General features: G+C 37.0%; 3 protein-coding genes across 3 annotated transcripts; 2 read left to right on the top strand and 1 right to left on the bottom strand.

Moving 5' to 3' along the window:
- Nucleotides 313-1,225, top strand: LOC104742272 (dof zinc finger protein DOF1.6-like). The gene has a single exon (XM_010463263.1). It carries the CDS (start codon nucleotides 420-422, stop codon nucleotides 1,071-1,073), a length of 654 nt encoding a protein of 217 aa, XP_010461565.1. The 5' UTR covers nucleotides 313-419; the 3' UTR covers nucleotides 1,074-1,225.
- Nucleotides 3,525-6,401, bottom strand: LOC104742273 (lysine histidine transporter-like 8). Its single transcript, XM_010463265.2, has 5 exons — nucleotides 5,931-6,401; nucleotides 5,134-5,267; nucleotides 4,584-5,011; nucleotides 4,340-4,471; nucleotides 3,525-4,182 (listed from the first exon to the last, which is right to left on the bottom strand). The coding sequence occupies exons 1-5, from the start codon at nucleotides 6,305-6,307 to the stop codon at nucleotides 3,694-3,696; spliced, it is 1,560 nt and encodes a 519-aa protein (XP_010461567.1). The 5' UTR covers nucleotides 6,308-6,401; the 3' UTR covers nucleotides 3,525-3,693.
- LOC104742274 lies at nucleotides 14,524-16,886 on the top strand. Its single transcript, XM_010463266.2, has 3 exons — nucleotides 14,524-14,799; nucleotides 14,884-15,198; nucleotides 15,975-16,886. The coding sequence occupies exons 1-3, from the start codon at nucleotides 14,680-14,682 to the stop codon at nucleotides 16,713-16,715; spliced, it is 1,176 nt and encodes a 391-aa protein (XP_010461568.1). The 5' UTR covers nucleotides 14,524-14,679; the 3' UTR covers nucleotides 16,716-16,886.

Consider the following 23,467-nt stretch of genomic DNA (forward strand, 5'->3'; position numbering starts at 1 on the left):
GTTCAGATACTATTTGACTATATGTTAACTTCTAATCTTATAAGCGCCTAAAGGCCTAAACCCGTTTTAGATTGTCTATATCCTGATTAATTGCAGGTGCAAAATTTCAGACTATTTAAGTGTATTGCTATGAAGGAATTGACCTAAAACAAAAATCAAATTATAAATCTGTAACCAAAATCCATTACCAACCATTTTCAAATAAATCTATCAACTAAAACCTTCAAAATTAAAAGGAACATATAAAAATGAAGTATATCAAAACAGCAACTGAAAGTAACGTCAAAGGCCTCTCTCTATATAAAAACCACAACACCACTCTCACAACATCCCCTTCTCTTTCGCTCTCTCTCTCTCTTCTTCCCCTTCTCTCCTAATTATAACTTCTCTGTCGTTTTCTCATAAATCTCAACTTTCTAATGCCGTCTGAACCAAACCAGACCCGACCCACCAGAGTTCATGCCTCAACGGCGGCTTACCCACCGCCAAATCTGGCCGAGCCTCTCCCCTGTCCTCGCTGCAACTCCAACACCACCAAGTTCTGTTACTACAACAACTACAACCTCGCTCAGCCTCGTTACTTCTGCAAATCTTGCCGCCGTTACTGGACTCAAGGTGGTACACTCCGTGACGTCCCCGTCGGCGGTGGAACTCGCCGTAGCTCCTCGAAACGCCACCGCTCTTTCTCCTCCACCGCTACGTCCTCTTCTTCCTCCTCTTCCGTCATCACAACAACACAAGAACCAGCCACGACTGAAGCGAGCCAGACGAAGGGTAGTAGTAGTAGCGTAATCTCAGGTCATGGAGTTGGAGGCTTTGCTTCTCTGTTGGGTTTAGGAAGTGGAAGCGGTGGGTCGGACTACGAGTTCGGCTACAGCTACGGGTACGGGCTTGAGGAGATGAGTATTGGCTATCTTGGAGGTTCCACCGGAGGAGGAGGAGGAGAGATTCCGGTGGTGGACGGTGGCGGTGACACGTGGCGGTTGGGGGAGGTTGAAGGTAAAAGTGGAGGAGGAGACAGTTTGATATGGCCTGGTCTTGAGATCTCAATGCAAAGCAACGATGTTAAGTGAAAGTGAAACCGTTTCTGATTCCTTGTCTTCTTCCTCTGTTCTGTTATTTGTTGGTTTCTCTTTTGGATTTTTCTGTTTGTTTTTTTTTTTTGTCTGTCCTAGAAAGAAGAGCAAAGAACACAAATTGAAGCAAAATGTTTTTTTCTTTTTTAGTTTTTGAGGTCCAACAATGGTGGTGGTATGTAAATCCTCTGTTTCTCTGACGAACATATTGGAATGGACTTTTAAGTTATAAAAAAAAAGCTTTTTTTGGTTGGTTAAAATTTGAAACGGTATAGTCAAAAACTCAAACTAGTAGAGAGCATAAAAGTCCAAAAAGGAAAAAAGTACAGAAGTGTACTGTTACAGAAGTGAGTAAGAGATACTCTGTTGATTTCGTCTTTGAAATGAGGAAACTGCGTTGAACTTTGTTTTGTTTTTATTAGATGTTATCACTTATCAATAACAACATTGTTCATTTGCAGTGTCAAAGATTTGGTATATCAAATCATGTGAGTCTAGTGATGTTAGAGATATTATTGATACATGATAAGTTTGATGAAGCCACATTTTTACTATTTGAGTTTTGTTATTGTTACTGTAGATTATGGTGTACTTATCAGGGCTTAACTCTTAGTCTTCTTTTATTAAACTTTTCAACTCGAGTGTACAGTTAGTTACAATAGAATAGGGATTATAGCTAATAGATACTGTCACTTAGTCTCCTATTGTGGTCAAAGCCAAAAACAAACTGTGCTGAGTAACATTATGAGTTTATGACCCAAAGGACAGATGAGAAAATAATGCTTAGGTTTGTTACCAACTAAAATTAACTTTAGCCAACATAAAAAAAATCAATCAACGTTGTTCAGTCAAAGCGTGATCAGCTCCATTTGATTGTACATCAAATTATATAGTAATTTTGTTCCAGTCGATTTTTAATCTTTTTTTTTTGTTTGCTTTGATTTTTTTTAAATAGTGAATGCGAAGTACAAATTAATCCACATATCAGTAATAATCTGGTTGGTGGTCTACTGGTCTTAAAGCCTAAATCAACTGAGATGTCCTCATTCTCTTACTTGCCGATTTGGTTTAGGTTAAAATTTTGAGAGGTTAAGGTGCACACACACATCACTCTTTCGGAATTTTTATTTTGCTTAAATCCTTTCCAAATGGAACTTGAACTAAGGCACTTAGAAATCTCAACCCATAGAATACAATCTGTTTGACAAAAAAAAAAAAGGAATACAATCTAATAGTAGTAAAAGTTATCAATACTTCGCAAGGTGTGGATTAAATATGTAATGTTCAAACATTGCATGTAGTTTCTCATATTGTTTATAAGCTTTTTCGTTATATAAAATAGTTTGTTTATTTATTTCAAAAAGAGGAAAATTTATCGATTAAGAATTAACTTTGATCGTCCATTCAAATTAAAAGTGTAATCTACTATTTAAGAACTCTAACTGCAAAAATTTACTTCTCAAAATAGTATGTGTATTTGTTGACATATATTTTCAAACCAAAACATTAGTTTCTTTCCACATGCATTACTATATAGAACACAGTAACCGAAACTTAATTGAGTCTTTATTGATTTCGAAAGCATATATTAAGGATGTGGTGGCATGCCATCATAAGATCATTACAAATTCTAAAGTGTTAACAGTGGAAGTGGGAGTCATTGACCTTCAAATTGTCAAATTAAATTAGAGTCATCATGAGTCTTGAATCATTTGCTAGAAAACAAGAAGATTCAATCTTCAAAAGAATGTTTATTTTTGATCCAAAGGTTGTCTATATTAATAACCAACCACCCAACATTTTTGTTATCCTTTTTGAAAATGCAACCACCCAACATTTGTTTATCAATTTCCATAATTACACAACCATGATGCCGTTTCCCAATTTTGTGGCTTCTCACATCATTGTCTCTCAGCATGTGTGTTGTGACTTCTCTCGTCTCATCCCTACATCAATTATTATTATGCTCATCTGATTTTTTTGTCTTCTATGAGATCCATATATAGTTTTATGATTTCAAACTTTGATTACCAAATGAACCAAATGAATTAAAGAAGAAGAAACAATTATTAAAATTAATAGTATATATCAACAAAAGATAGAAATAATATATAATAATAAGCTTTAATGTTGTTATATATATATATATATATATATATTTTTTATCAGTTCTTGTTTTTAAAGAGTTTTAGTTAAACTTGGTTGTTGAAAACCGAAAAGCTTTCTGCAACAAGGTTTTTAAAGATAAGAAGAATCATAAGATACACATACATACTGGTTCATCGCCTGAAATAATTATTTTTCCCAAGCGTGCTTATTTTGTTGTTAAAGGTAAAAAACACATGACAAATGTTACTAGGTGCTCATTTTGTGAAAAAAAAAATGCAGCACTTCAGTTATTTAAATCATTAATCACAAACAAAGAGTTTACACTTCAACCACTCGTGATACTTGAAAAATCCAAATTCTATATATTGAAAAAAGCTTACTGAATATAATACACATTACATTGATCAAACTTCAGAATACATAAAAGCACTCTTAAACAAAACACAGACAATACAAAATCTCTTAAAACTTCAAACATGCCAACCAAACAAACATATGCTATTACTACTTAGTTAGGTGGCTTGAAGAACTTGAGCTTAAGTCCATTTGTAACCATACTCCAGATCCCACCAATGGAGAATGCCAAGCTAAATGCAACTCCCAACCAACCCAAACCCCAATGGAAATACCAATTGAAACTGTATTTCGCTGGTTTCTTAATCAATACCCACATAAAGCAAGGATAAGCAAATGTGACCGGGAGCGTGAGTCCACCGAGCAAACCCGCGAGACTAGACAGGAAAGGGAGAGCAACACCGATGAAAAACGAGACAAAACCGAAAAAGACTCGGAAACCTGATCTGACCCATATCGAACAAGGTTTGTTGGTTCGGCTTGTGTAGCCAGCCTCAAAACTGTCAAAGGCGGGCATCGAGTATATCTGAAAGCTGCTCAGACAGCTGAAGACAACTAGTAGAAACGCTGTCGCTAACAAGCCTCTTGGAATGTCATGAATATGGAATGCATATAAAGCAGCAAGCATACCTCCTGAAGGCATCTGAATGACCAAGAAAAAATTTACATAAACCATAACTTCTTTAATACATTTTGCTAAACAAAACTGAGGTCAGACTAGATTTCACAAACCAAAACTGAACCAAACATCAGACTAGACTTCCTTAATTGACAATACATATATAGTAAGTGGAACTTACAAGGTTCCCATAAGCCCAAAAGCCTCCAATGGAGATTGGAAAGATACACAGAGCAATGAAGAAGTAAGATATCTTGGCTCCTCTCCACATTGGTACATGAGCTGGATGCTTAAACGTAGATGGCATTGTCGACTACAAATATTTTCAAAACTTAGAATGAATCACAAGTACTCCAATATGTGCATTATCTATAAACAGAAACCCTATAAAAAAATCTATAAACAGAAACATTTTGCATTATTACCTGAATTTCCAAAACCAAGTTGTGACCTCTAAAGGCAAAAGCTATAATGCCAAGAGCATTCAAAACCGCGAAGAGCGAACCAGAAGTTGAAGGCATAGAAAGAGGCTCGTATGAGATAGTGGCTGGTCTTGGTTGGCTCACAGAGAGAACCCAAACCATTGTGGAATAAGTTATTGCTGTCACTGCTCCTATCAAGGAGAGTCCCGCAATCGAATTGAGGTTTGGAAGCTGAGACAGAACGATGCATAGAGATGTAAACACCAAATACCATTCGACTGTTGTTAAAGGGTTCGAGGTGCATAATGGACCGCAAACTATTTGGAAGAAGAGTTTCATTGTCTCTCCACCGATCAGAATCAGCGCTGTCGCGGTTCCCGCTGATAAGTAAACCGTGGGAAACAGTGCAAGCCAAACTCCCAACCTTTCTCCTGTTCCAATTTAAGAATTCAAGATTTAGTAATGGAAGGACACAAAGTTACTGTCACATTTTGGTTTCTTCTTATAGACATAGTAGACGCCTTAAATGGACAATCCAATTTTATCATTTTACCAAATGCAGCTTGTGCTAGCTCGACATATCGATTGTAGCGTTTCCCGGGGACAGCTTCGTGTAACTGAACTAGAATCCACAGAGTGTATAGTTGCCAACAATAGGCTATTGTCAAAGAGAGTATTCCCCAACTCCTGTGACAACAATAATTCACTTCTTCAAGTTGGAAACAATCATATGCAACTATGCATCATCTTAAATAACAGTCTCAAGTTATTGAACTAACCAAATGCTCAACCTTAAAGCTATAACTAGTTATATAGGCTTCAGATGTTTAGACTTGCAACAATTATCAATTCTGTACATTACCTAGTACCTACTACTTATACCATAAAAATAAAACAGGAGAATAAAACTATAAAATAAATGTAAATTTTGCCGGAAATTAACAAGAAACAAAATCAGTGATAAAGGAGGGCTCTGTCTTAATCCAAATTAAAGTAGAAAAAAGTATGTCTGTGAGTAGCCACATGTGTAATGATGGAAGCATGAAAAATGAAAGGGAATTAAAATATCTACTGCAAAAAATATTGATATGTTTTCAAAGTTAAAAAGTAAATTAGTCAATATACTATTATTATTTCCGACAAGAAAAAAAAAACAAAAAACTATTTTGATTTGTGCAAAAACAATAACATGTAAAGTGAACCCTGAAATTGGATCTGAACACCACAGAGAGTTGAACCAACCCTCGCCGTTCACTAGAAAAAATAATCTTGAAAAGACTGAACACAAACTTCAAGAAGGAAAAAAAAACTCAAAAACAAGAAAGAGAATCAAGAAAACGCAAAACGCACCAGCCAAGAAACGCAAACGCGACGGGAAGAACAAGGGCTTGGAAACCAACACCAGCGTTCAGATTGTGAAACGCAGCGTAGTAAGCGTTTCCATTACGAGACTCAGTGATTGGGAGCCAAGCGTCTTGTGGGTTAAGCTTAGTGAGGTGACCAACATCTTCAAGATACCCTTTCATATTGACAAGAACTCGTTTCATAGGTGTACCAATCGGGCTCAAGAACCTCGGAGATATGAAAGAGGTCGGAGTCCATGTCGCCGACGATGGTTTGGTGGCCGGACGAGGTGATCTTTGGCCGGAAGGAGTAAGAATCTCCGGTGTTGAAACTCGTGGTGTGGCTGGTATTGATATGAGCTCTGTCTCGGGTCTTTCGTCCATTGGAGAGCAGGTGAAGAGTGCGAGAAGAAATGATGTTTTGGTTTTGTTTTTTTTTTCTTTTACTCAGTATCACTCTCTCACTCCCCTATTTAGAGGGGATTTATTTGCCTTTTATGTTTTTAAGGACAACTTTATTGGTATTGAAACAAATTTTTATTCAAATACAAAAAGATGATAAATTAACTAACAAAGATACATTATTTGACAATGTAAGTTGATATTTTAGACATGGTTATTTATAAATTATAATGGTGCCAATATAAACAATTTTTTTTGTAATATTCGGACGAAAATAGCCTTCAATTCAATACAAAAGTTCTGAGCATAGGTTTGAGTTTGACCAATGAGTATATGAAAGTGTGGTCAAATTTTGAACATTATGAACAATTTGTTTTTTTTTCTTCTATCAAAAATGTTCAAATCAAGTATTTCATTTCGGTCCTAGTCGAAATAATATATATCTTAGTTAAAAAAAAGAAAATTGAAATAAGTAACTGGAAAATGGGGAGAATTCAAGACTAACCAAAATTTTTAAACTTCACATTTGTATCCTACACAATTCAATACAATGATGGAATATCATTGACTATAATCTTAAGAAAAATAACTAGGCTAACACCCTAGTCATAATATGATTATAATAACTAGATTACTAAGACTATCTCCAATGGTTTTTCCTATTTTTTTTACTCTATAATAGAGATCTCTATAATAGAGATGATGTTTACTCCAACCCACTTCTATTCTCACCTCTAAAATAGGGATTCTCTATTTATAGAGGAACCTTTGTAGGAAAAAATAGAGTTCCTCAATAAATATAGGAAAAAATAGCAATCTCTATTTTAGAAGTGAGAATAGAGGTGGGTTGGAGTAAAACTCACCCCTATTACAACATCTCCAATGGTCCTCTATTTTTTCCTATATAATAGAGATCTTCTATAATAGGGGTGAGTTTTACTCCAACCCACCTCTATTCTCACCTCTAAAATAGAGATTGCTATTTTTTCCTCCATTTATAGAGGAACTCTATTTTTCCTACAAAGGGTTTCTCTATAAATAGATGATCTCTATTTTAGAGGTGAGAATAGAGGTGGGTTAGAGTAAAACTCACCTCTATTATAGAGATCTCTATTATAGAGGAAAAAAATAGGGAAAACCATTGGAGATGGTTTTATAGAAGATCTCTATTATAGAGGAAAAAATAGAGGACCATTGGAGATGCTCTAATACGAATCTTTTTTGTTTTTTTTGCTAAAAGACTCTTAACCTTGTATTTAGTATTTTATTAATGATTGCTATTTTGAACTAATATTTACCTATATATATATTTGCCTGTCTTTTTTGTTTTAGCTAACAAATATATATCTATCATCTTTTTTTGTTTATCTTAACATTCAGCCATAATATTCCGGTTCATTAACCAAATCTCTATATTCATAAGAAGCGGGACTCAGACCTGGTGTGATGGTTGCTGTTTTTGCTGGACTCATCATTTGTAATTAGACTAAAATAACTTCACTATATATATATATATGCAATTTTAATTATGCTTTTTAACTATATATATATATATATATATATATATATATATATATATANTATATATTTTGACATCAGTCTTGTGAATATTAGGTATAAAATCCATCAATAAAAACTTTTTTTTCTCTCTTTTTTGGTTAAATGACATATTACATTGAATTTATTTTTCTTTAAATTTAATTTCCATTAGTGATAAGACTAAAGAATAGATTTCCGAATATGTGTCTAATGGGATGTGTCATCCCTATCCCTATATCCCTTATATTAGTAAAAGAGAAGTACAACTTACATTTCAGGCGAAAATGCCCCTGATGCCAAAAACCAGAACAACTGCATAAAAGGTTAAATGTGACTTTAGTATTTGTTAAGTCGGGTTTAATTTCAAAACATACCCGAAATTCGATAGTCGGATATATCTTGACAAATTGTGGGTTTTTAATGAGTTCCATTCTGTTTAATGGGCTACAACCATCTAAAAAAAGACATTGGCCGAGATATGGTTATTTTCCAAATACTTATTTACTGCATTATCACATAAAATAAGCCAATCATTACGCTAATCAATGTTATCAGTATACTAAAAAGATTACAAATACTAATTTACCTCCCTATCACGAAAACTAAGCCAATAATTACGTTAATCAATCTCATCAGTATACTAAAAAGATAGCAATCTCTTTAGCAAATTTGGAAAACAACCAAAATCGCTTTCTTAGATTCCCTAATTCGGATTATACTGAAAATCGACCATTAAGTACATCTATAAACAATATCAATATTGTCATTAATTGGATATCTGAAGAATATACCCTAAAATATACAAATAATATTTTACCTAATTCTTGATACATAAACTCTATCTATAAATATGATTGTACTATTCAAAGGTTCAGTCAAAATACCTTTTTTTAGCTTCATCCCTCTCCCTATTAGCAAATCTTCTCAAATGACTGCCGCAATCACTCCTATCAAAGATTTACTGTCCATCAAACCATTCAAAAATATATATATATATATTACAATTTTGTTGGAGGTAAGAGAGAGGTAAAAAGAATTGATTTGGTAACTATATTACAAAAATTTCCTTCATGAGAACATTTCAAATTTTAAGAATCAAATAAATATACATGAATTTGTAAGAACTCAAGTAAAGAATTAAGATGTTTTCTTTAGCTTGATTCTCTTATTATGAGATGGTTATAACCAAAATATTATTATGGTCATCAAAATTTTATTATACATATTAGAATACATAAAACAAAGAAACAATATAAGAAAACAAAGAAGAAAAGAAGAAGTACTTCAAAAAAAAAAACAATAAAATTCAAAACAATGTAAAATATATATTTAACAAAAATATAATCAAATTCTTATTTGGGTTTTCAACCTATGCAAGAACATTATAAAAAAACAAAGAAAATATATAGGATTTGGGATATGGTGGAGGAGGATGTGAGAATGGTTATTTATAGGATAAAAAGTGATGGAAGTTACATTTCTAAAATAATTAAATTAGTAGAGTTACAATTATAATTAATAGTATGTTTAAATGAAAATGAATGGAAAATAAAAAGTCAATTCACAATTTATATGATTTCAGTTACAATTTAGTAGTAAAGAATGAAATTAAAGTATGCATTAATGTATATAATAAAATGTATTATTTAATTAAAAATAAATTTTAAATTTTAAAAAAGTAAATGTCAAATTGACCAATAAGAAGAGAGTGAAACCTTTCTTTTATGTATATGATTACTACTTGATTTCGACTTTTGTGTAACTCATAAGCTTGATATAAACAATTACCTATTTCATCTGTATGCCAACATATATTGTATTCCAGCTCAATTTATTGTATCTACCACATATGTACAGCATAAATATATATATATATATATATATATATTTATCTAACTATAATAAAACTTGTGCAACATCGTATATTTCTTTAACAAGGGCAATGGTTGCTCTGTTAGTGTTTTTATATCAACGTAACCGAGTTTCTTGAATTCAGTTTTCACTTGAAGTCTCACATTTTACGCTAGAAGTCACAAATTAAAATTATATTAGAATTTTATCTTGGCCGATAATTCGATAACACCAGCGAGAATCTAGAAAAAATATGCCTATTTGCTTATTTCATCACCTGTATTATTTGCTTATTTCGTACTTAGCATCATAGAGCACAAACTGCATCTTAGCCAAGAAAAACTTTTCCATTACCAATATAACTAAGATGGAAAAGAAAAAAAAAAATATTAAAGATCCACTACTTAAGGTTTGGTTCTAAACCTTAAATGTGAATCAGAAGCCAATCAAAAGCCAAATCAATTTGGAATTCAAAACCAAAAGGGAAACCAATTCGGAATTCGGGATCGGTAATGAGTAAAGACCTATAAAATCAAAACAATATAAACAAAAGCAAATCAAAATCAACTTACCAACTTAATTAAATTGATTAACTGGTTCGAAAAACTCATGGGTCAAAACTGAATCATACTACGGTTGACAAAATTTTTTAACCCCATAAACACACCGAATTGCTTCGACTAATTGCTTCTTCTCCCCTTTTCAGATTTAACCCGTGTTCTAGCACAACCCCGTCTTAAGTAAATTATTATTTCATTCAATTTATATTCTGTCTGATTATATATTTCACTCACCTTTGTTCATTTTAATAAAATCAAATATTTTCAAAAAAAATAGTGTACAAAATCTCAAATATTAACAAAGAAAAGATTGCTCTATTTTTATCGTCTTTTAACAACAGTAGCAAATAAAACGAACAAAAACAGTATAATAAACAAATACTATAATATCTTATTTATTTTTATCCGCTTTAACAACACAAAAATATTCTCCCGTGCTGTAGCGCGGGTTCGGTCCTAGTGTAATGTAAATGTGTAATGTAAATATGATAACACTAAAGATTTTTTTCTAAAAATAAGTTTTCAACCAATTTTTTTCTTTATATATATATTTTATAAGTTTGCAGAATAAATTCATATCAAATTGATATTGTGAGTATCAAATCATAATTTCTATATCAAATTGGTTGACCAAGTAGTTTTTTTTTCAGAGGACCAAGTACGTAGTTTATATGATTATATTTATATCCATAACTTGTGAACTTTGTTCAGGGTAAATTTATTGAATATAGTTAGTAAGTATAATAATAGTTCAACGTTATATCCTCCAAAAGCTTCCTATAATTTATCTTAGCATCCTAGTCCTTTGAAGTTCATACTGCACTCACATTATCTAGTCAAAGATTTTAATTATTAGTAGGCCTGGGCATAAAAACCGTATCCGAATATCTAACCCGGAACCCGACCCGAAAAACTAGGTTCGGGTTGGGTACGGGTTTGCCTATAAAATCCTATTGGGTTCTATTTTCTAATACCCATGGGTTCAGGTTAGGGTCGGGTAATACCCGGTACCCGTTTGGATACCCATTAAACCTGAACATATAAACATATTTGTAATATTTATCATTAATATAATGCAATTATCCTAAAATTATGATTATAATTTTGAATATTTCATTTAGTTTTGTACCTAAATATCAAAAATAATCAAAATATCTAAAATATTTTGTTATGTAAATCAAAATTTAACTAAATTTATTTAAATTTAATTATATTTTTTCGGGTACCCGGTAGTTCGGGTACTAATTGGGTTCTAAAATTTGTAACCCAAACCGACCCGAACCCGATAATACCCAAACCGAACCGAACCCATATATCTAAAAATACCCAATGAATTCTATTTTTCTAAACCCGTTTACCCGAACCCGAATGGGTAATACCCGAATCCGAACGGGTTACCCGAATGCCCAGCCCTTATTAGTATTTAAAATTGTATATATTTACAAAAAAAAAAATTTACAATAAGATGCAACTTTAAAGCCAATTTTTTTGAAAACTTAGATATGATTTACAAGAAGAGTGTTCAGACTGGTGACTAATGGGTTTGAAACCAAAACAGTAGACCGCCTTCATAATCGGGTGCACTAGCCAATGTACTTAATCGGTTTCGAATACTCTTATCGATCATTGATATGTGAGCTTGGGGGCTGGCATTGGTGTCTCTCCATGACGTCAAATTTTACGTTCCCTCCAAATACTATGTATATGGATAGTGGACTGAAACACGTACGAGTGAAGTCGTGAAGTAGAAGAATTTGTGAGTGAGAGAACTAGACACTCCCATCTTGTTGTGAATCTGTTCCCAAGAATGCCTGGTAAGAGCAGACTAGATATATTCCACCTGAGCAGATTAGAGCATGAGAAAAACAAGTGATCCCTTGTCTCCACTACTCCACAAAAAAACACAGTTTCCTTTCACACCTATATTCCACCTGATCAATCTATCTCTTGTGGCTAGGCGATTTAGAATAGCAAGCCAACTTATGAAGGAATACTTAGGTGTGGTCTGGAGTTGGGGAACCAAACAATCTAAAAAAAAATATTTACTTGTATTTTATTTTCACTGTTTCATTATCCATAATGCATCAAACATTAATTTCGAAAATTCACCAACTATCATTTCATTTAGTTTATCTCATTATGATCTATTGGATACATGCTCCACCAATTCTTATAATTGAATTGCAATATATTTATTATCAGAAAATAAAAAAACCTTAAATGAACATGTAATTAGTTGATGTATTAAAATTCACATGAATAAGAATCGTACATGGTTGTGAAATAATCTTAGTGCAGTGACCAGTGGTAAGTCCAATTATAGAAGATACCATCACACTAGGGTTCGTGTCCTGCTCCTTATGAATGTACGGATTTGACTAATTGATCAGCCTATTGTAAATTTGTAACCCATGGTTAACAAAAAAATAATTAAAAAACCATATATGGATTTGTCGTTTATTTACTACAAGTTTATTTGTCATTTATCTACTACAAGTTTACTTAGATTTTTGTTGTTGTTGTAAATCATATCAAATTATGAATCACTAAACTTGAATAAGGATATATATATATATATATATATATATCTTTGAAATAGATTTTAGAATGCTATTATTTATTCCCAGTGAAATAAGACAAGAAATATATATAACAAAATATTTGATATAAAATGTTTATGTCATAAAATCTAACTATTTTTTCGCACCCAAAAACCGTTACTTGTTATCTTTAGTTTACGCGCGAATTTTATAATAAAATCTAATAAATTATGTGAAACAGCGACAACAACACCAAAAATTTGACTATTATGTTGAATAAATATGAACATATATTTTTTTTGGTCTGAAATGTTTTTATTTGACCACAAATTGTAGAAAATGTATTCATGGGTAATCTGAAAATTTATTTTGCACTTCAACTAAAAACAATTTAACATACAAGATCATCTAATTACTTACTCTTGAGTTCTTAAATTTTATCAATATAACCTAGCTAGATCTTCAGTTTATACCCAGATCTATAAACATATCTTTAATCAAAATTTAACGAGAAGCTATTGAGAAATAAGAAATGGATCTTGGTCATCCGTCATCGCTCTAACAACAACAACGAAAGTAGTTCTAGGTCTAGTGATCTGTCGTATTTCAAAAGAATAAAAATCAGTGTATCCTTTTGTTTTTGTAATTGAAATATAGCTCTTATTATTAAGATGCAATATATTAAACAAAACAAAGTCCAGATTAATAAAAACAAAAGAACAACAAAATAAAAGAGAAGATTTGATATAGAACAATTGTCCTCAAGGTTCATCCCACATATCCCTCCACCGTTTTGATAACACAACTGTTCTTATAGCTTCTTCTATGGTAAGCCTTCTTAAGATATTAAACAAAAGATCGGTTGGGAGGTCGCTAATTCGATCTTGAGTATTGTCTTCGTCAACACTAACACTTTGGTTTTGTGCATCAGATGATGGTAGTGGGTTATTCTCCATGGATTGATTGAAATTGAATTGTTAGAGACGGAGATTGTGAAGAAGAGAGAACTTTTTCTTTTTTACTTTGGATTATTCATATGTAAGAAAATGAGAGGTGTTAACATGCATATACATTCTTGATATGTAGTTAATTACGAGGAGATGAGAAAAGACTAAATAAAGGCAATACAAATAATTGGGGTGATTTTCATAATTAAAAAATCTAACCAAGTTTAAGAAATAAATTCTTTCAATTGAATACTTTTACTTTATTTGTCTTTTACACACAAAAATTAACTAAATTAATACATGGAACCATTTTCCTTTTATAAAATAATATTTACTAAATAAAATGTTTGCCTGAAAAAGAAAATCAAAATTAGATTTCAAAATAGAAAAATTAAACCGCAAATAATTTCTTGAGACAAGAAATACAATATATTTGGGGTTCTGATTATGTCATATATAAAAGATTCAAATATGAAAAAGTAGTATTGGTAATATGTATATCACTGTAAACAGACAATAAATAACTAAGCTATGTTAGTCTAACAAATAAATATAAATGTAATCGCTATAGTTATATATTTTTCCATAAAACTATAACTCCATAATCCCCATTTTATGTGAATATTTACAAAAAAAAATTATACTATAATATATTACATATTATTAAAAATTCTTGATTTTTGCATGAACCAAAAAAAGTTTTATAATAGTTGCCAATATTAAATTAAAATGGTTAGTGTAAATTGGTATAGAGCGCACTTACCATGTGAGAAGACTTTGCCACATCACTAAAAAGAAACCGATATTTGGAAAACATCAATGGGCTTTATCGTCATTTCCCTAAAAAGAGCTGCGACGAGACAGTCGTTGACGACGATGACGGTTACGGCGGCGTAAACCTTATCGGTCGAATAAAGATGTATCGCTCTCCTTTCTCCGTCATACTCTCTCTCTTCTTTCAAGCCCTTACTCTTGCCGTAGCTCTCGATCCGTCGCGGCCTGACGAATCCAACATCACAGTAACACCAATTCTACAGGTAAATCAAATAAAATCAAATCGATTAAAACCAATCTTCGTCTCCGGTGTTTGATCGTCTGACCAATTGATTTTGTTTACTTAGGATGTGTTGAAAGAGATAACGGTGAAGCAGAAGTGGAATCTGGAGGAAGTGATATTTAAGAAATTGGAAGTTAAGAAGCTTCGTATTGGTATTGGTCGGAGATTTGAGATCCGGATCCGATTAGGGAAGAGCCGATTCGTTTTCATCTTCCCGGATGAAGTTACCGAGTGGAGTAGAAGCGGCGGAGGAAGAGATGAGGAGTTGCAGGAGGTAGTTCGGGAAGTTAATTCGACTAAGGTTCTTGATCCTCTTGTATTGAAAGGTCCATTTGAGCTACGAGTTGATGGCGATGACCGTCTCTCGCTTGAGTTGCCGGTAAATGTTCTTTTTCCATTTCTTTATACGAATCTTTCTTACTGCTATGGTTGATGGTATTAATCTATTCAGAGTTAGGATTATCGGAGGAATTAGATTCTTAGGTCTTGTTTTTAGTGAATTTCTGGCGTTTCTTCGTCGTCTCGAGTAGATGACTAAAATGGATGTTCTGATGAGAGTGTAAAGTATTTTTATTGTTCGATTGGATTTTGCAGCATAATTTGGTGATTGTGTAGTGTAAGAGGAACTTGTATTTTTGTGTTTAAACCTACAACCCAAATAGTGCAGTAGTTGTCAAGCAAAATGTTAACGACTTTTTGAGCATGGGAACTCCTGAAAACCTCTGCGTTTTCTTAAGTCTAAAAGTTTATTTTCATGCTTTGAAGCAAATTGCGGCAGTAGGTTATCATAAGATTTGCTATGATTGATGTTTTTGATTGATTCATTGCTTGGACTATCTTAGGAATTAAACTCATAGGTCTTGTTAAGTAAATTCTGGTGTTCGGTCTTGAGCGGATGCATGTTCGAATGTTCCTGTTCCGTTGGATTTAACATTAAACTCTGCTATTTTGTATCTCCGTTAAGTGGAAAAGGTAATAAAAGCTCTGAATAACGTTTGTGTGTGTGTAAACCTATAAACCCAGACAGTGTCAGTGTGTCACTATAAACCTCTGCTTTGATATTAAGTCTGCAATTTCCTTTCCATGCTTTGAATTTTGTGTGGGAGTAGCTTGTTTTGTCACTGATGATTTCGAGCTTTTATGATTTGTTTTCAGATGAACATTTCACATAGCGGTTTAAAACGAGTTCTTGTCAGTGAGGGCATCTCAGTAGAAATAAGGGAAGCTCAAGCAGTCTCTCTTTTCCACTCATCCCATGGAAGATATGCTGCTACGGTTGATTCTGTTAATATTAAAGAAGAAAATTCTTTATTGTCGTTCCGGGGTTCTGTGTGCGTGCCATTGCCTCCCATACAAATCGTAGGATCAGCTTCATTGGTTGCCTTTAGGACTCCGAATGATTCGCAAATCAAGACTTCTTATTTATCCGATGAGGCAATCCATTTACATGCAGAAAAATGTTATTATAAAGCTCACACGTACAGGCAGCATCGTTTCCCTAGGGATCTTCTTGGCTTGAAGATTGACAAGTTGGAAAAAGTTCTGAGCTCTTTTGGGAATGGAACCCGACAAACAGTAAGCTCTGTGACAGCTAAATTAAAGGCATCAGGCATGGTACGGTTTCAGTTGGAAATCGAGAGAAGTATTGGGAGGAATGAGAGTGTAATAAATAAAAGAGTCGAGTGGAGAACAAAACCAAAGATCGAACGGGTTTGGTTTGAAGTAACGGCGAAAATTGAAGGGGATAAGTTGAAAACAGTGGGCATGAGAAAAGTGGTGCCTTTCATTGAAGTGGATACAGAAGCATGGAGCAGTTTGATGTCTAACATGTCATTCACTAAGTTTCCATCATTACTTGTTCCTCAAGAAGCTTTAACACTCGATGTTAAATGGTAGGCGCGACACTTTTGTAAGTAACTTTGTCTTTTGTTTTTGTTTCTCTCTCTTTACACTTTTGATGATCTCCCAGAAAGGCAGAAACCACAATGTAATGATGGATTGTATTTAATCGCCCTTGTATGTATGTATAGACAGTATACTTCCGGTTCTATAAAGGATTATTTATCACGAAAATTGGTGAAAGGAGTTGTGTTAGGCTTAGGCATCATTGCATGATGAACAAGTGTTGGATTTTGAGATTGTGTTAATTTTACATATATTTTCTTCACTTTAAATTTACAGTTATCTCTCATTTTAATATCATATAAACACACTATGAAATTATAATTATAACTCCTGTGGTAGTTTAAATATTTTTCAATTATGTAAACGTGAAATGTTTGGGTCAACAAAGTTATTTAGTCCGACCCATGTAAATCACAAAAATATAGCACTTTCAGAAGAAACCCATCTTATATTATAATTATAGTTACTATCAAATATTTAAAAATGACCATTTCCAGATTATTACTTTAGTTTGGTCTTAATTTTTGTTTTTGTCATCACAACTTGAATTAAAATTAATAAAAGTTGTGTAATCGGTCTGGTCGAATACATGTTTTATTTTATAATCATCGCTTTGCTTGCACCGAGAGGTAAACACAACAAGTCGTCTATAAGCAAAGCACGGATTCATACCCTTTTTTTAATTTATTTCATATAAGTTCTAGTTCCATCGTACGGAGTCTTACACATCATTTCAAAACATTTTGTCAACTGTTTTAAAGTTTAGCCGATGCTTCACCTTCTTCGCTTGGCGCTTCGACGTATACGGTGAGCGTATTCTCCATACACATATTAATGTATATGATAGACATTATAAATGTCAACAAAAACCATTATTACAATTTTACAAAACATTAATCTGATTTTCTTTTACTCTTTATACCTACCAAGTTTGTTTTTTTTTTTTTTTTTTTTTTTTAAATGCCAATAGTCCGTTTTATTTAACACGCTCCAAAATTTTAATGGGGTTTGACAGACTTGGTCTAATAAAGACAAATTTTTAAATTAGTAAATTGTTGTATTTTTTATGACTGTTAGTTTTGCAGATTAGCCTACATACTCTTTTACTTTTCTTTTTTTTTGGCGGCTGTCCTCATACTTTTCAAAACTTTTGTATTTTTTGTTAATTTTACGAAGAATATTCTAAATTATAATTTATCTACTCAATTCCAAATGATGATCACAATTTTAAGCAAATTTAGATCTAAAAAGTTAAAATAATTGCATAACCCAGCTGTTGATGTATGAAATCGACAATATAAATAATACGTATTTAAGTAGGAATATATCGGAACAGGTCTTTTTATTAACGAAGAATTTGAGGAATGGTTTGCGGAAAATGACAATTAAAGAGTAAAGCGCAGTTAATACGAAAAATACAGCTCTTCTCTCTAATTGCCCAAAAAGTGAATCCCCTGACATGACAGTGACATCAAGTATTTATAGTGGGACCTTGACCTAGAGTTTACTCGGTCTCCTGGTAAAATGACGATTTTGCCCCTACGGCCTGTTGGGCCTGCTCCAAGACTTTTGGCCCAAAATCTTCTGAGAATCTCCTGTTTGGGCCTTATAAATGTTGGGGGGCAAAGCCCATATCCAACAATAGTCCCTCCCTAGTCCGATGTGCGATGGCTTGCTTGAGCCCGTCGGGTACAATTATGTGTCGCTAGGTCCGTCTTGCAGAATAAGACAAAAGGTTTTAAGAGTTCGGAGGCCTCCCGGAAGGTTCCTGGATGAATAGCGCATTGCACGCGTTTTTCGAGGCATCTGGGAGATTCCGGGATGAATAGTGCATTGCGCACGTTTTTCGAGGCATCTGGGAGATTCCGGGATGAATAGTGCATTGCGTACGTTTTTCGAGGCATCCGGGAGATTCTGGGATGAATAGTGCATTGCGCACGTTTTTTGAGGCATCCGGGAGATTCCGGGATAAATAGTGCATTGTGCACGTTTCTCGAGGCGCGGAAAGTGGGGACAGCTCAAAAATTAGGGTTTTTCTTTTGACCTTGGTCAACGCGCTAGTCCCCCCTATAAATATGTCTCTTTGACTTTCCTTACAACTTATCTCCTTCTTCTCTTCCAAAAGGTAAATTCTCTTCCTCTTCTCTTCTTCTTCTCTTTTTCTCCTCTTTTCCTTCTTTTTGTTTTTCCGACCTCGGCGTGCAAGGCCATGGTCGCGCCTCCGGTTCCTTCTAGATCTCGCCGGCTGCTCTTTTTAGAACTCGCCGCCTGCACCGCCGATTCTTTTTAGGTCTCGCCACCGGTTCTTTTTCGCGCCGGCTGTTGATGAGTTTGGTTCGGGCGTGCTGCGACCGGCGAGACCAGGCGCGCTGCGACCAGCGGGACCAGGCAAGCTGCGACCGACGGGACCCGGCGTGCTGCGACCGACGGATATTGATGAATCTGGACCAGGCGCGCTCCAACCGGCGGGACGAGGCGCGCTGCAACCGGCGGGACCAGGCGCGCTGCGACCGGTGGATGTTGATGAATCTAGACCAGGCGCGCTCCAACCGGCGGGACGAGCTCCGGATCTGGACTTGGTTAGGTCCGCCGGTTGAGCTCCGGATCTGGGCTCCGCGCGCTCCTTGTCAGACAGCCGCCGCCCCCGACCAGCCAGATCTGGCCGAATCCACCGATCGTTTCTCGCCCCGGTGCGCCACCGTGCTCTTCGTCCGGACCAGGACCGTTAGGCGTCCTGGTCCCGCCTGTCGTTGTGCCATGCGTCGTCGTCCGGACCGGGACCGTTAGGCGTCCCGGTCCCGCCTGTCGTCATGCCGTGCGTCGTTGTCCGGACCAGGACCGTTGGGCGTCCTGGTCCCGCCTGCCGTGACGTGGTGTGTCTACATCTGGACTAGGACCGTGAGGCGTCCCGATCCTACCCCCACCCGTGACTCGTTGATGGCGTGCTGTGGACATGCGACGGAGATCATACCAGCACTAATGCACCGGATCCCATCAGAACTCCGCAGTTAAGCGTGCTTGGGCGAGACTAGTACTAGGATGGGTGACCTCTCGGGAAGTCCGATGAGACCATAGGACGCCGTCGAGTTCGTCAGCCCATAGTCCTTTCTTTGCATCGAGGCGTTTCTTAATTCCAGCGAGGATTGTCTTATTGGTTGCTTCCGCTTGTCCGTTGCCCTGCGGGTATCTTGGGGTTGACTTGCTAAGACGTATCCGCCAGCCAGCGCAGAATCCTTCGAACTGAAGCGAGATGAATTGGGGGCCGTTGTCGCAAACGATCTCGTATGGGAGCCCATGCCTGCAGATGATATTTTTCCAAACAAAGTTCTGGACTTCATTAGCTTCGAGTGAGGCATACGATTCTGCTTCGACCCACTTGGTAAAGTAGTCCGTCATTATAAGGAGATACTTCTTTTGATTTGACGGAGTTAACGGACCGACGATATCCATCGCCCATCGCATGAAGGGGTAAGGTGGGGATGTTGTTTGCAGAAGCTCTGTCGGAGAGTGGATGAATGGTGCGTGACGCTGACACTTTTCGCACTTGGCTGCAAAGGCGGTGCAATCGGCGACCATGGTTGGCCAAAAATGTCCGTTACGGCGGATTCGAAGTGCTAGAGAACGACCTCCAGAGTGGTTTCCGCCAGCGCCTTCGTGAACTTCCCGCATGATGTCATTGATGTCTTTCGTGTTAACACAGATGAGAAGAGCGCCGTTGGCATCCCAACGAAACAAACTGCCATCTAACATTGTGTAGTGTGCACTTTTAACTCGGAGGCGCCGTGATTCCCACTTGTCTTTTGGCATGATTCCGTCCGCGATGTACGCTATAATCTCGGTCTGCCAGTCATCGTGCGAAGGAGCAGTGGGTATTGGTGAGAGCGTAGCTGGAATGTTTAGCGTGGTGGAATCCGTTGAGGGAGAGCTTGTGACTGCTAAGACGTTGCTTGGTTCTATTGAGTGTGTGGCGTCGAGGAATGCAGCTGGAGCGGGAGACAAAAGATTGACGTCGATGCTTGATTGGTCGATGCTCTCTACAGGTATTACTCGGCGGAGATCAGGGTCTGATGTAGAAGCGAGTGTCGCAAGTGCATCCGCTGGGGCATTTTGACTAGCTCAAAGAACTCAAATTTTTGGGACAAGTTACGGACGACTTTCAGGTAGGAATCCATGCGCGCGTGTCTCGTTGCATTATCGCCACTGAATTGACGCGTTACCAGCTGTGAATCGCAATAAGCTTGGATCTTCTTGACACCGATTCCGTGTGCAAGACGTAGTCCAGCGATTAGTGCTTCGTACTCTACGTCGTTGTTTGAGGCAGAGAAAGCGAGACGTAAGGATTGCTCCAGAAGCTCGCCTGTCGGCGAGGTTAGGCGCACGCCTGCTCCTGAGCCCATCTTTGATGAAGCGCCATCAACATGAAGCGACCATATTTCGGGTGGAGGAGTGCCGGTTTCAAATTCAGGAGGGAGTTCTACGAGAAAGTCTGCGAGAACTTGTGATTTAGCGCATGTGCGATTTTTGTACTCTATGTCGTACTCGCTCAATTCTACTGCCCATTTTGCAAGTCGTCCCGATTGGCTTGGGCTATGGAGAATTGTCCGTAGAGGCTGATTTGTTAGGACTTCAACAGTGTGAGATTGGAAATAGGGGTGGAGCTTTCGAGCAGAGATTATGACTGCGTACGCTAGCTTTTCGAGAGTCGGATATCGGAGTTCAGAACCATCAAGGGTCTTACTCACATAAAAGATAGGATGCTGCTCTCCGCGGTCTTCTCTGACAAGCACGCCACTTACAGCCGAACTGGAGATGGCGATGTAAAGATACAGAGTTTCCCCTTGCTCCGGCTTAGCAAGAACTGGTGGAGATGAGAGATAGTCCTTTAATTCCCTGAATGCCGATTCGCATTTTTCGTCCCATTCAAAACGTTTGTTTCCGCGAAGGAGCTGGTAAAATGGTAAGCACTTGTCCGTTGAACGAGAGATGAATCGATTCAGTGCGGTAATACGCCCGGTTAGTCGTTGTACCTCACGGGTGTTCCTTGGAGATGGGAGGTTGATGATTGCCGAAATCTGCTTCAGATTTGCTTCTATACCGCGCTTCGTAACGAGGTATCCTAGGAATTCGCCGGAAGTGACTCCAAACGTGCATTTCGCCGGGTTCAGTTTCATGCTGTACTTGTTGAGAATTTCAAAACATTGTTTCAGGTGTGAAACGTGGTCAGCAGCGTGAGCCGACTTGACGAGCATGTCGTCAATGTAAACTTCCATTGTCCGCCCAAGTTGACTTGCGAACATCCGATTTACCAGACGCGGATACGTCGCTCCCGCGTTTTTCAGCCCAAAGGGCATGACTCTGTAACAAAAGGTGCCTTGTTCGGTAATGAATGATGTCTTTTCGCGGTCGTTTTTGTGCATCATTATTTGGTTGTATCCCGAGAACGCATCCATGAAAGATAACAGTTCGTTTCCAGCTGTGGCTTCGACTAACTGATCAATGCGCGGAAGAGGAAAGCTGTCTTTCGGGCAAGCTTTGTTGAGGTCTGTGAAGTCGACGCAAACTCTCCACGAGCCGTTCTTCTTCTTAACCATGACCGGATTGCTCAGCCAATCTGGATAGCGAACTTCAGTAATTGATCCCGCATAAAGTAGTTTGCGTACTTCGTCATTTACTGCAGTTGTACGTTCTGCTCCAAGCTTTCGACGCTTTTGCTTGACGGGCTTGTAAGTTGGATCAACGTTAAGTTCGTGGCTGGTGACGCTGGGGTCGATTCCGGTCATGTGATCTATCGACCAGGCAAATGTGGTCGCATTTTGACGTAGGAACTTAACCAGTTCGTCCCTAAGGTCTGTTGGTAGCTCAGCGCCTATCCCGACGCAACGCTTGGGATCAGACAGATCGATGTTGACTTGAATCACAGATTCTTTCGGAGGTGGTGTGCGTGGATCTCGCGGTGGTGCGGATTCGGCAATCACGAAAGCTCTCGCGTTTCGCATCTTCTTCTCGATGATGAAACAAGTTCGTGCCATTAGAGGATCTCCGCGCAGCGTGTAGATTCCGTACGCGTTTGGGAATTTGACACATTGGTGGTAGGTAGAAGCCACAACGCGCATCTTGTGAAGCCACGGTGTTCCCAGAATGACGTTGTAGACGATGGGTTTATCTACAATTGCGAAGTTGAAACAGTGCATCGTACCGCCAACGTAGATCGGAAGTGTGATAGTTCCAACAGTCATTATCGTGTCTCCGTCAAATCCCGTCAAAGGCTGCGTGTCGCGTGTTGTGTTACGTAGATTGATTTCCATCTGGATTAGCACATCTTTGAATATCACGTTAACCGAGCTTCCGGTATCGATGAGAATTCTCGTTACTGAGCTTTCCCCAATTATCATTTCCACGACAAGGGGGTCGTTGTTGGGACTCACGTTTAGTGCGTCTTCTTCAGTAAACGTAATTGGATCGGAGGATGTTTTGAACATGTTGGTGTGGGAGGGCAAGTTGCGTTTTACTTCTGTTTCGCGGCAGTAGGCCTGGATCGACCGTACAGAGTCGCGACATGTTGATAAGCCGCCCATGATCATGTTGATCCTTCGGCGAGGTGCTGGTGGTTCATCGTGCTCTTCCACGTCATGGTTTCGTTTCGGGGGAGGAGGCAGGCGAGCGATTTCTCTTGCTTGGTCATGTTGAGCTCTTGTTTGGTCATTCTGTAATGTTGCTTCCTCTTCACGCTGCCTTTCGTGTTG

Source organism: Camelina sativa, chromosome 14 (assembly GCF_000633955.1).
Source record: "Camelina sativa cultivar DH55 chromosome 14, Cs, whole genome shotgun sequence".
Lineage (NCBI taxonomy): Eukaryota > Viridiplantae > Streptophyta > Magnoliopsida > Brassicales > Brassicaceae > Camelina > Camelina sativa.